General features: G+C 41.9%; 1 protein-coding gene across 1 annotated transcript in view; it reads left to right on the plus strand.

Annotated features, from left to right (window-relative positions):
• LOC115143893 (oxysterol-binding protein-related protein 7-like) overlaps positions 1–12,298 on the plus strand; it is a 23,249-nt gene continuing 10,951 nt past the window's right edge. Inside the window, exons 1-7 of the mRNA XM_029684336.2 lie at positions 1–241; positions 7,290–7,533; positions 7,792–7,932; positions 8,012–8,065; positions 8,156–8,269; positions 9,627–9,788; positions 10,174–10,327. Of these exons, the coding sequence (XP_029540196.1) occupies positions 7,393–7,533; positions 7,792–7,932; positions 8,012–8,065; positions 8,156–8,269; positions 9,627–9,788; positions 10,174–10,327 (766 nt within the window). The 5' untranslated portion in view covers positions 1–241; positions 7,290–7,392. The remainder of the gene's footprint in view (positions 242–7,289; positions 7,534–7,791; positions 7,933–8,011; positions 8,066–8,155; positions 8,270–9,626; positions 9,789–10,173; positions 10,328–12,298) is intronic.

Raw genomic sequence — 12,298 nt, forward strand, 5'->3', positions numbered from 1 at the left:
CATGGATTTGGGGGATGCACATTTTACTCATTTGCTTGAGGACAGGGAAGCCGTCATTGGCCGTTTCTCCAACATTTTTTGAAGGCATTTCTTGTTTTTCCCGCATATTTGTTGAGAAAGCCATGGTCAACGATATGGTAAGGCTCTGTGATTTGACAAACAAATGGGAAATCACAAAGTTTGTTGGACATTTGAAGAAAAGATAATTACCATGATGAGAGTGGTCACACATGAACTTCAGGTAAGCACACAGACTGATATTTGCATTTATTGAATGTGTAGTTTGACGAGATGACTTTTCAGGAAAGGGGAATTTCCAAGAATTGTATATGAATTGCAATTTCAACATTCACACTTTAGCCAACTAAACAAACAACCACATAACCAAAACAAGCTACAGTATTTATTGGGTTGACCTATTTCAAAGTGTTGATATTGGACAAAAATATTGCAATAAATCAGATAATTATAGATTTGGCTAGTATAGAATACATTTTTTTAAACACTTTATTAAGCACATCATTAATCAGACTAGGATCTTATGGCTATGAAGGAGATGTTTAATCAATGGATGGTTGGAGAAAAAATATCCCACATTTTAAACTTGTGCAATGCTTAATTAAAATGGTTTTGTTCAGTTCAGACCATGAGTCAAGTTGTGTGGGACAATAATTCATAATGGGCTTTAGATAAGAGCCTCCTTGCCCCTATTTAACCCTTGTGATGAGGCCCAAGGTTATGCCTTTTTGCATAGTGCTTTCTTGAGAATAACAAGTAGTTTGTATTATTTAACCACATAGCAAGTTGACTCACTTGTTTGATCACCACCTTCACCCTGTCTGTGGTACACTCACGCAATTGTCAGACAGTGGCATCAGAGTTTTCAATCCCAGAGGCACAACATCGCGATACTTCCAGGAACGCGTCGCAAAGCAGACTCGACAGATCAGACCAAGGTTTGGCAAGTCATTGGAAGAAGTTAAAAATGTGTTTAATAAAAAAAAATCGAATTCAAAAGGCAAAACCTAGGTACGAACCTATATAGTGCGTTAGGAAGGTATTCAGACCCCTTTACTTTTTCCACATTACAGCCTTATTCTGAAATGGACTAAATTGTTTTTTCCCCCTCATCAATCTACACACAATACCCCATAATGACTGAGCAAAAACAGTTTTTTTTTCTTCAATTTTAGCAAATTTATTTAACCCCCCCACATTTACATAAGTATTCAGACCCTTTACTCAGTACTTTGTTGAAACACCTTTGGCAGCTATTACAACATCAAGTCTCCTTGGGTATGATGCTACAAGCTTGGGTCACCTGTATTTGGGGAGTTTCTCTCATTCTTCTCTGCAGGTCCTCTCAAACTCTGTCAGGTTGGATGGGAAGTGTCGCTGCACAGCTATTTCAAATCAAATCAAAGTTTATTTGTTACGTGTGCCGAATACAAACAGGTGTAGACCTTACAGTGAAATGCTTACTTACAGGCTCTAACCAATAGTGCACAAAAGGTGTTAGGTGAACAATAGGTAGGTAAAGAAATAAAACAGTAAAAATTACAGTAGCGAGGCTACATACAGACACCGGTTAGTCAGACTGATGAGGTAATATGTACATGTAGATATGGTTAAAGTGACTATGCATATATGATGAACAGAGAGTAGCAGTAGTGTAAAAGAGGGGTTGGCGGGTGGTGGGTGGCGGGACACAATGCAGATAGCTTGGTTAGCCAATGTGCGGGAGCACTGGTTGGTCGGCCCAATTGAGGTAGTATGTACATGAAGGTATAGTTAAAGTGACTATGCATATATGATAAACAGAGAGTAGCAGCAGCGTACTGTGGTCTTTGACAATTTTTAGGGCCGTCCTCTGACATCGCCTGGTGTAGAGGTCCTGGATGGCAGGCAGCTTAGCCCCAGTGATGTACTGGGCTGTGGCCTTGCGGTCAGAGGCCGAGCAATTGCCGTACCAGGCAGTGATGCAACCAGATGCTCTCGATGTTGCAGCTGTAGAACCTTTTCAGGATCTCAGGACCCATGCCAAATCTTTTTAGTTTCCTGAGGGGGAATAGGCTTTGTTGTGCCCTCTTCACGACTGTCTTGGTGTGTTTGGACCATTCTAGTTTGTTGTTGATGTGGACACCAAGGAACTTGAACCTCTCAACCTGCTCCACTACAGCCCTGTTGATGAGAATGGGGGCGTGCTCGGTCCTCCTTTTCCTGTAGTACACAATCATCTCCTTGTCAACACAACCAAATATCAACATTTGAATGATACTTATCTTGGATAATTCCATCTGTGCTACTGTGCCACTGTCTGGCGTTAATTCTAGTTTGTCTACAATGAATAATTGATATGTTGGATTCACGTCTCCATCTCAACCAAACATCCTATTCTTTAACTTAGATTTTTGAAATGGAGATGTGAATCCAACATATACATTATTCATTTGAAAACAAACTGGAATTAAATCCAGACAGTGGTACAGATGGAACTATCCAAGTAAAATATATATCTCCTTCAAATGTTGATATTTGGTTGCGTTGACAACCAAACACAATTCAATATCGCTAATACCATGGCATTGTTGAATACTTGTTTCTGATTGGCTTGAAGGGCATTCTAGAGCGTGCATTATGTAAGGGATAGTCAAGGGGCTACGCTTTCTATGGAAAATAATAATAGAATGTCCATCAAGCTAATCAGAAACGAGTATTCAACAATGCAATGGTATAATTATGCAATAAGGCCAGAGGAGGTGTGGTATATGGCCAAAATACTACGGGTAGGGTCTGTTCAGTGCAACACGGAGTGCCTGGACACAGCCCTTAGCCGTGGTATATTGGCCATATAAAACAAACCCCTGAAGTTCCTTATTGCTATTATGAACTGGTTACCAACAGAAGAAAATACATGTTTTTTTTGCATACCCGTCATTTACTGTTTGATAAAGTGCATTCGGAAAGTATTCAGACCACTTGACTTTTTCCACATTTTGTTACAGCTTTATTTTAAAATGAATTAAATAGTTTTTCCCCTCATCAATTTACACACAATACCCAATACTGACAAAGCAAAAACAGGTTTGTATAAATGATTGCAAATTTATAAAAATACAAATAACTGAAATATTTAGACCCTTTCACTCAGTACTTTGTTGAAGCACCAGCTGAGATGGTTATCATTCTGCAAGATTGTCCTATCTCCACAGAGGAGCTATGTCAGAGTGACCATCGGGTTGTTGGTCACATCCCTGGCCAAGGCCATTATTCCCCGATTGCTCAGTTTGGCCGGGCGGCCAGCTCTAGGAATGATGGAGGCCACTGTGTTCTTGGGGATCTTCAATACTGCAGAAAGGTTTTGGTACCCTTCCCCAGACCTGTGCCTCAACACAATCCTGTCTTGGAGCTCTGAGGACAATTCTTTCTACCTCATGGCTTGCTTTTTGCTCTGACATGCATTGTCATCTGTGAGACCTTATATAGACAGGTGTGTGCCTTTCCAAATCATGTCCGATCAATTACATTTATCACAGGTGGACTCCAAATTGTAGAAACATCTCAAAGATGATCGATGGAAACAGGATGCACCTGAGCTCAATTTCGAGTCTCATAGCAAAGGGTCTGAATACTTATGTAAATAAGGTAATTCCGTTTTTTATTTTTGCAAAAATGTAAAGAAACAGTTTTCGCATTGTCATTATGGGGTATTGTGTGTAGATTGATGAGGCTCTTTTTTTATTTAATCGATTTTAGAATAAGGCTGTAAACGTAACAAAATGTGGAAAAAGTGTAGGGGTCTGTGTATAGTTCTTAATTCCCCTTTGAAGGTACAATGTACTTTCCATGTAGATTCCACGCCAACATACGTTGGAAAATGACGTTGAAACAACGTTGATTCCACCAGTTTGTGCCCAGTTGGAAGTTTGTTCGAACTGATTTGTGTTCAAGCAGCAGCGGAGTCACCAAAGATATTTACAACCAACCCAAGATAGTTCATCTGTGTCGTTTTCAATGGGAGTAAATTAAGCATAGTGAGCAGAATAAGCAAGGAGGTGGGCAGAGCCAAGCATGCGCTAGCGATATCCTATTGTCGTGTTCTAGCATGTATTTGCATATTTCTGTTAGGGAACGCATTCTCTGTGAAGTACACGTATACAATAACTAAATTTACCCTTGCACACCTTGTAAACAATATTTTGGCAAAGGGTCACGTCTACAAAACTTAGTGTACTCTGTTTGCAACTGATAATAGTTTTGGGAATAGAAAACTGTATTGAGATCGGACTTTTCTTTGGTGAGAAAATCATCCGAATGTCGGCCCAGTGCCACCTCACTCCATACAGATGTATACATACAGTGAAACAGCTGGCCCCTTGTTCTATCTGTGAACTCACAGTGAAAGCACTGAGCAGCAGCTGAAAGGAGGTAGACTAATGGATCCCGCATGCGTAGAAATCTCCGCAAAGAGCAAGTTGGGTTCCTGAAAATCCGGAACCGCAGCCACTCCGCTATGGGTTGTAGCCTATAGTTTTTGTACTTTTAGGGATATAACTTCTTGCCACTGTGAGGCAGTAATACATAAAGTGATGGGTCAGGTCATAGGTTTGGTTAGTTATAAACGTAGACTCATCGAGATGACGTAGATGCACAAAGTAAACCGTAGTAGTGGGTACATTTCCGTAACAACAAAGAGCAATTAAAGGCGAGGCCTAAAGGAGAAGTTGTATTTTTACAACCAAATCTCTATTTTTTGTATGTTATAGAAAGGTCCAGACATCTTTTTTGAGATTTCACTTGTTTTTGAGAAACTTACCCCAACAGTGAATCGTCCTTTTAGAGACGGCAAAGCTCTCAGTATAGTGATGCAGCTCTTTAGATGTTGTACACATGAAATTGTCATTCCAAACTTTATCTGCAATGTTATATTCCAGTTTTCCTTTACACTGCTGTGCAGGCCGGGTGTGTCTATGTAGTATACGAACATAATTCATGATTTTTACTTTATTTTAGTTAGTTTTGGAGTCAAAGATAATAGTTTCAGTAGAGTTTTAGTTTTTCAAATGGGTTTGTTAATTATTTAATTTCAGTTTACTAAATAGTTTTTTCATGATTCTTTTTAGTTTCATTTTTAGTTTACGATAATAACCTTATAGTAAGGTTACTATGGGTATGAAATACGTCAGGACATGTGTATATTTAGCATTTTATCAGGAATCAGGTAAGACCCAGATGCAGACCGTGTCGAAGTAAACATGTTTATTAGAGCAACAGGGGCAAAGATACAGGACGGCAGGCAGGCTCAGGTCAGGCAGAGGTCGGTAATCCAGAGGTGGGGCAAAGGTACAGGATGGCAGACAGGCTCAGGGGCAGGCAGAGTGGTCAGGCGGGCGGGCTCAGTGTAGGCAGGGGTCAAAACCAGGAGGATGCGAAAAGAGAGATGGGGAGAAAAGCAGGAGCTGATACAAAAACCGCTGGTAGGCTTGAACAAACAAGACGAACTGGCAACAGACAGACAGAGAACACAGGTATAAATACACGGGGGATGATGGGGAAGATGGGCGACACCTGGAGGGGGGTGGAGATAATCACAAAGAGAGGTGGAACAGATCAGGGTGTGACACATTTATCCTTTTGACGTGATAATGAAAGTAGAGGGCCTTATGTTTCTAGAACTTAGTTGCAATTGTGAATCGATTCACGTTTAGATCGTGCCGGCCTATTTGACGGTTTTGACATATCCTTCATCCTTCATTGACTCCCTGTCAAAATAAAATAAATTGATTCAGTTAGTTGGAAGTGGTCCCTTGAACATATAGATAATTGGTGTGATCAAATGTAAACCATAAACATCACCTAGCATGCAACATCCCCACATAGTATTCATAATCCAATGGAGAAATTGCCCGCTTAAAAATGCCATGCAAGGCAATACACGGAGCATGCACTGTAATTGTGTATTTTTCTGTGTTGAGTAAGCAAGCTTGAAGCTTGGCTAGCAGCAAATCTCATTATCCAGTTCCTGCCACATGCTTTCCTGACTGAGGTCAGAGAGGCACCCATCCCTACCTCTGTCCTCAACCATCACATGTAACACCAAGCCAAGCCAAGCCTGCATGGGTGCACATGGACACACAGCCTCACAGCCTAACACACATCATCTATTGTGTTTTTGATGGCTGTAGACGTGTCACTTTTGCATAGGCCTAGCACTCCCATACATAGGCCTCAAACTTTGTTTTGTTGTCACCACTAGCTTCAGTGTTCTCTGCCTTGTGATGTCATTATTGCATGTGCAGGCGGGGTGTTGCTAAAAAAGACTTGGCTAAGCCAATTAGAAGGAAGGTTGCTAATCCTGTTCTCAGATTCCCAGCCTGTTGGGAGGAAGTGAGCACAACTCTTACCAGCCTACAGGCAATGGCCTCTGATATCATGGCTCTTCCTTTACTGTATATTGAAATGGAAATGGTTATTACACTAGATGGGAAATCTGACATTGATCTTAAATAGCTTAGTAGCACAAATACCTGTAGTTCAAGGCTGAGAGGGATCTATAAAGCCCCCATTGAAACCATTTGCCAAGACCTAGATGGGGTTTTAGTATTTTAGAAAAAACACCTGCTGTCAAGTTATGAATACAGGCCTCATATCTTCATGCAACGACCTCAGACAAGAGATTTGTGAATCAAACATGTTGAAGAGTCTCTTCAGCCTCTTATTCACATAATTGCAGCAAACAATTGTCCAATTCAGTATGGGCAATTTACTAAAAAAAAGCTACACGCCAGTGCTGATGGTCCCTTTCCACACCCATTTGGTCTACCCCAGATGTTGATGTGAGGTTGGCTACTATTGCAGAATTATAGCACTGCATAGATTTGTCTTTAGTGAGAGAGTATTTGTTTACTGACAAAATTCAGTCTTTCTGAGGTGAACAAGGTAGATCCAGTACAATCCAGGTAAGCCTAGGCCATGTGTTCAAGTGAAGCATCTCTCTGGGAACCAGATTAGAGTGAGTCCCCTCAAGTCCTCCGAAGTTTAGTATGTTTCACAGATTTGTGTCAGTGTTCGGGTGTGTTGGACACCTGGGGGAAGGGTGCATAGGATTTAGTATTATTTTTCGGCCAAGAATGCAGCTCTGTTGAGATGCCATTGAGATCATCTTAAATAACAACTATTTCAAAACCTCCCACGTACAGTGTCTGTGTTGTCCACATAAGTCATAGTTTAGTTCTGTAAAGGTTGTTTGATTATTGCTCACATTTCATGTGTTTTGCTTTCTTTCTCAGACCCATACCCTCCTGAGATGACAGGGAGTTTGTAGCAGGACAGTCTCACTGAAAAATCTACCATTAACACAAGGGAGGGAAGCCTGACATTATAATTTCAAAAATGGAATCATTTCAAAATCCTTACGGGGCCACGCTCAACCGCAGCCAATCGCTGATGAGTGGCCTGGAGAAGACCCCTCCCACCTGCAACAAGCCCACCCACTCTCGGAGCAGTAGCACTGCCTCCTCCCGTCACTCCCGGGTCAGTATGTCTCTTCCACCAAGAGAGTCACAATGACAAAGAATCAACATCAACAAATTCAATAAACAATCAACACATTCACAGTCACTGACAGAACTAATTACATTCTATATGTAAGGAGTTTTAGGCCCATCCTGCACTTGTTTAAATATCAAATATCCAAACAAAACTTCAAACTGGATGTTAACATTTTACAAACAACTGGACTGTCTCTAGATGGTTGTTGATGTGTCTGTTATGGTGTTGTCTCACCCTCAGAACATTAAAGATTGGGAGGTGATGGACGACCTTCAGGTGGACTTGACGTCAGGTGACAACCCCCAGGACCTGACCATCCCAGGCATCTGTGAAGGATACCTCCTCAAGAGGAGAAAATGGCCCCTGAAAGGCTGGCACAAGGTCAGCAAACTGTCCATTCATCACTATTTTGGAAATTAGTTCATTTTGGCCTTAATTCATGTGTTTATCCTACTTTCAGAGGTACTTTGTGTTGGAAACAGGGATCTTGCGATATTCCAAAACCCAACAAGATGTAAGTGCACATTCCCTTAATTATATATTTTAGTTAAATTATGAAAACCTCCCCATTAATAATGGAAAGCACTTATTTTTTACTTTAAAGATCACAAGGGGAAAGCTCCATGGTTCATTAGATATCAGCCTTGCAGTCATGTCAATCAACAAGAAATCCAATCGTATCAATTTGGATGCAGGAGACATTCTATATCACATGAAGGTATGCCCCATCCCTTTCACCTTATTTTAGCTTGTTGACTGTGCTACATACACTAACATTCAAAAGTTTGGTGTCACTTAGTGATGTCCTTGTTTTTGAAAGAAAAGCACATTTTTGATCAGAAATACAGTGTAGACATCGTTAATGTTATAAATGACTATTGTGCTGGAAACGGCAGATTTTTCTATGGAATATCTACATAGGTGTACATAGGCCCATTATCAGCAACCATCACTCTTGTGTTCCAATGGCACGTTGTGTTAGCTAATCCAAGTTTATAATTTTAAAAGGCTAATTGATCATTAGAAAACCCTTTTGCAATTATGTCAACACAGCTGAAACTGTTGTTCTGATTAAAGAAGCAATAAAACTGACCTTCTTTAGACAAGTTGAGTATCTGGAGCATCAGCATTTGTGGGTTCGATTACAGGTGCAAAATGGCCAGAAACGAATAACTTTCTTCTGAAACTCATCAGTTTATTCTAGTTTTGAGAAATGAAGGCTATTCCATGTGAGAAATTGTCAAGAAACTGAAGATCTCGTACAACACTGTATACTACTCCATTCACAGAACAGGGCACACTGGCTCTAACCAGAATTGAAAGAGGAGTGGGAGGCCCCAGTGCACAACTGAGCAAGAGCACAAGTACATTAGAGTGTCTAGTTTGAGAAACAGACACCTCACAAGTCCTCAACTAGCAGCTTCATTAAATAGTACCAGCAAAACGCCAGTCTCAACGTCAACAGTGAAGAGGCGAATCCGGGATGCTGGCCTTCTAGGCAGAGTTCCTCTGTCCAGTGTCTGTGTTCTTTTGCCCATCTTAATCTTTTTATTGGCCAGTCTGAGATATCGCTTTTTCTTTGCAAATCTGCCTAGAAGGCCAACATCCCGGATTCGCTTCTTCACTGTTGACGTTGAGACGGGTGTTTTGCTGGTAGTAGTTAATGAAGCTGCCAGTTGAGGACGTGTGAGGCGTCTGGAACACAAGAGTGATGGTTGCTGATAATGGGCCTCTGTACGCCTATGTAGATATTCCATTAAAAAATCTGACGTTTCCAGCTACAATAGTAATTTACAACATTAACAATGTCTACACTGTGTTTCTGATCAATTTGATGTTATTTTAATGGACAAAAAAAATGCTTTTCTTTAAAAAACAAGGACATTTCTCAGTGACCCCCAACTTTTGAACGGTAGTGTACATTATGATTAAACAACTTAATAAACTAAGTTGAGTATTGTCCAAGGTTAAATTGAAGAACAGTTGAGTTGGATTATCTTTTTGGGATTACTTTTAGATGCCTGTAGTAATAAAAATGAACTTGACGCCACTCTTCCTGTTCTTTCGTCTCCTAGGCCAAGAGTCATGAACTGTTCTACATCTGGGTGACCAAGCTGAGTGCCCACCGCATGTTCAAGAAGAACGAGGCTGCTCAAGTGCACAATGGCTTCCTCCAGGCCTTGTCCCAGGGCACCAGTGTGGCTGGACTAGCACAGCGGAACGGCATGCAGGACGTGGTAAATTCTCTTTGTAGAGATCCAGTCTCTGTTGGTAATGATGGTAGTTCATAGTCTTGTATTGACTCTCTTTCTTCTCTGTCTGTCTTGTCTGTCTGTCTGTCTGTCTGTCTGTCTGTCTGTCTGTCTGTCTGTCTGTCTGTCTGTCTGTCTGTCTGTCTGTCTGTCTGTCTGTCTGTCTGTCTGTCTGTCTGTCTGTCTGTCTGTCTGTCTGTCTGTCTGTCTGTCTGTCTGTCTGTCTGTCTGTCTGTCTGTCTGTCTGTCTGTCTGTCTGTCTGTCTGTCTGTCTGTCTGTCTGTCTGTCTGTCTGTCTCTCTCTCTCTCTCTCTCTCTCTCTCTCTCTCTCTCTCTCTCTCTCTCTCTCTCTCTCTCGTCCGTATACCAGTCTTCCTACCAACACTACCAAAGCACTACAGGCTCTTACATGGTAGAGACAGCTGCACCAACACTGTCAGAGTTTCCCTCGGTCAACCCTGGGGTGAATGGGAAGGTGTCAGCCTGGTTACAACAGACTCATGACCCAGACAGCTGTGCTGAAGGTACTGCACTCTTATCTTGTATACAAAGTACACCCATGTACACCCTTGTACACCCTTGATGCGTCACTACAGATACCCTGGTTCGAATCCAGACTGTATCACAACCGGCCGTAATTGGGAGTCCCATAGGGCGGCGCACAATTGGCCCAGTGTTATCCAGGTTTGGCAGTAATACAACCAGTCAGGTTGATGGCGCAGCTGTAGAACCTTTTGAGGATCTGAGGACCCATGACAAATATTTTCAGTCTCCTGAGGAGAAATAGTCTTTGTCATGCCCTCTTCACGACTGTCTTAGTGTGTTTGGATGATGATAGTTTGTTGGTGATGTGGACACCAAGGAACTTTAAGCTCTCAATCTGCTTTAAGCTCTCAACCACTGCAGCCCCGTCGATGAGAATGGGGCATGCGCGGTCCTCCTTTTCCTGTAGTACACAATCATCTCCTTTGTCTTGATCACGTTGAGGGAGAGGATGTTGTCCTGGCACCACACGGCCAGGTCTCTGACCTCTTATTGATGTTGGTGATCAAGCATACCATCGGAAAACTTGATGATGGTGTTGGAGTTGTGCCTGGTCATGCAGTCATGAGTGAACAGGGAGTACAGGGGGGGACTGAGCACGCACCAATAAGGGGCCCCGTATTGAGGATCAGTGTTGTTCCCTACCCTTACCACCTGGGCCGGCCCGTCAGGAAGTACAGGATCCAGTTGCAGAGGGAGATGTTTAGTCCCAAGGTCCTTATCTTAATGATGAGCTTTGAGGGCACTATGGTGTTGAACGCTGAGCTGTAGTCAATGAATAGCATTCTCACATACAGTGCCTTGCGAAAGTATTTTGCCACATTTCAGGCTTCAAATATAAAGATATAAAACTGTATTTTTTTGTGAAGAATCAACAACAAGTGGGACACAATCATGAAGTGGAACGACATTTATTGGATATTTCAAACTTTTTTAACAAATCAAAAACTGAAAAATTGGGCGTGCAAAATTATTCAGCCCCCTTAAGTTAATACTTTGTAGCGCCACCTTTTGCTGCGATTACAGCTGTATGTCGCTTGGGGTATGTCTCTATCAGTTTTGCACACCCATTCCTCCTTGCAAAACAACTCGAGCTCAGTGAGGTTGGATGGAGAGCATTTGTGAACAGCAGTTTTCAGTTCTTTCCACAGATTCTCGATTGGATTCAGGTCTGGACTTTGACTTGGCCATTCTAACACCTGGATATGTTTATTTTTGAACCATTCCATTGTAGATTTTGCTTTATGTTTTGGATCATTGTCTTGTTGGAAGACAAATCTCCGTCCCAGTCTCAGGTCTTTTGCAGACTCCATCAGGTTTTCTTCCAGAATGGTCCTGTATTTGGCTCCATCCATCTTCCCATCAATTTTAACCATCTTCCCTGTCCCTGCTGAAGAAAAGCAGGCCCAAACCATGATGCTGCCACCACCATGTTTGACAGTGGGGATGGTGTGTTCAGGGTGATGAGCTGTGTTGCTTTTACGCCAAACATAACGTTTTGCATTGTTGCCAAAAAGTTCAATTTTGGTTTCATCTGACCAGAGCACCTTCTTCCACATGTTTGGTGTGTCTCCCAGGTGGCTTGTGGCAAACTTTAAACAACACTTTTTATGGATATCTTTAAGAAATGGCTTTCTTCTTGACATTCTTCCATAAAGGCCAGATTTGTGCAATATACGACTGATTGTTGTCCTATGGACAGAGTCTCCCACCTCAGCTGTAGATCTCTGCAGTTCATCCAGAGTGATCATGGGCCTCTTGGCTGCATCTCTGATCAGTCTTCTCCTTGTATGAGCTGAAAGTTTAGAGGGACGGCCAGGTCTTGGTAGATTTGCAGTGGTCTGATACTCCTTCCATTTCAATATTATCGCTTGCACAGTGCTCCTTGGGATGTTTAAAGCTTGGGAAATATTTTTGTATCCAAATCCGGCTTTAAACTACTTCACAACAGT

The sequence above is a fragment of the Oncorhynchus nerka genome, linkage group LG16 (assembly GCF_034236695.1).
Source record: "Oncorhynchus nerka isolate Pitt River linkage group LG16, Oner_Uvic_2.0, whole genome shotgun sequence".
NCBI classification, from domain to species: Eukaryota; Metazoa; Chordata; class Actinopteri; order Salmoniformes; family Salmonidae; genus Oncorhynchus; species Oncorhynchus nerka.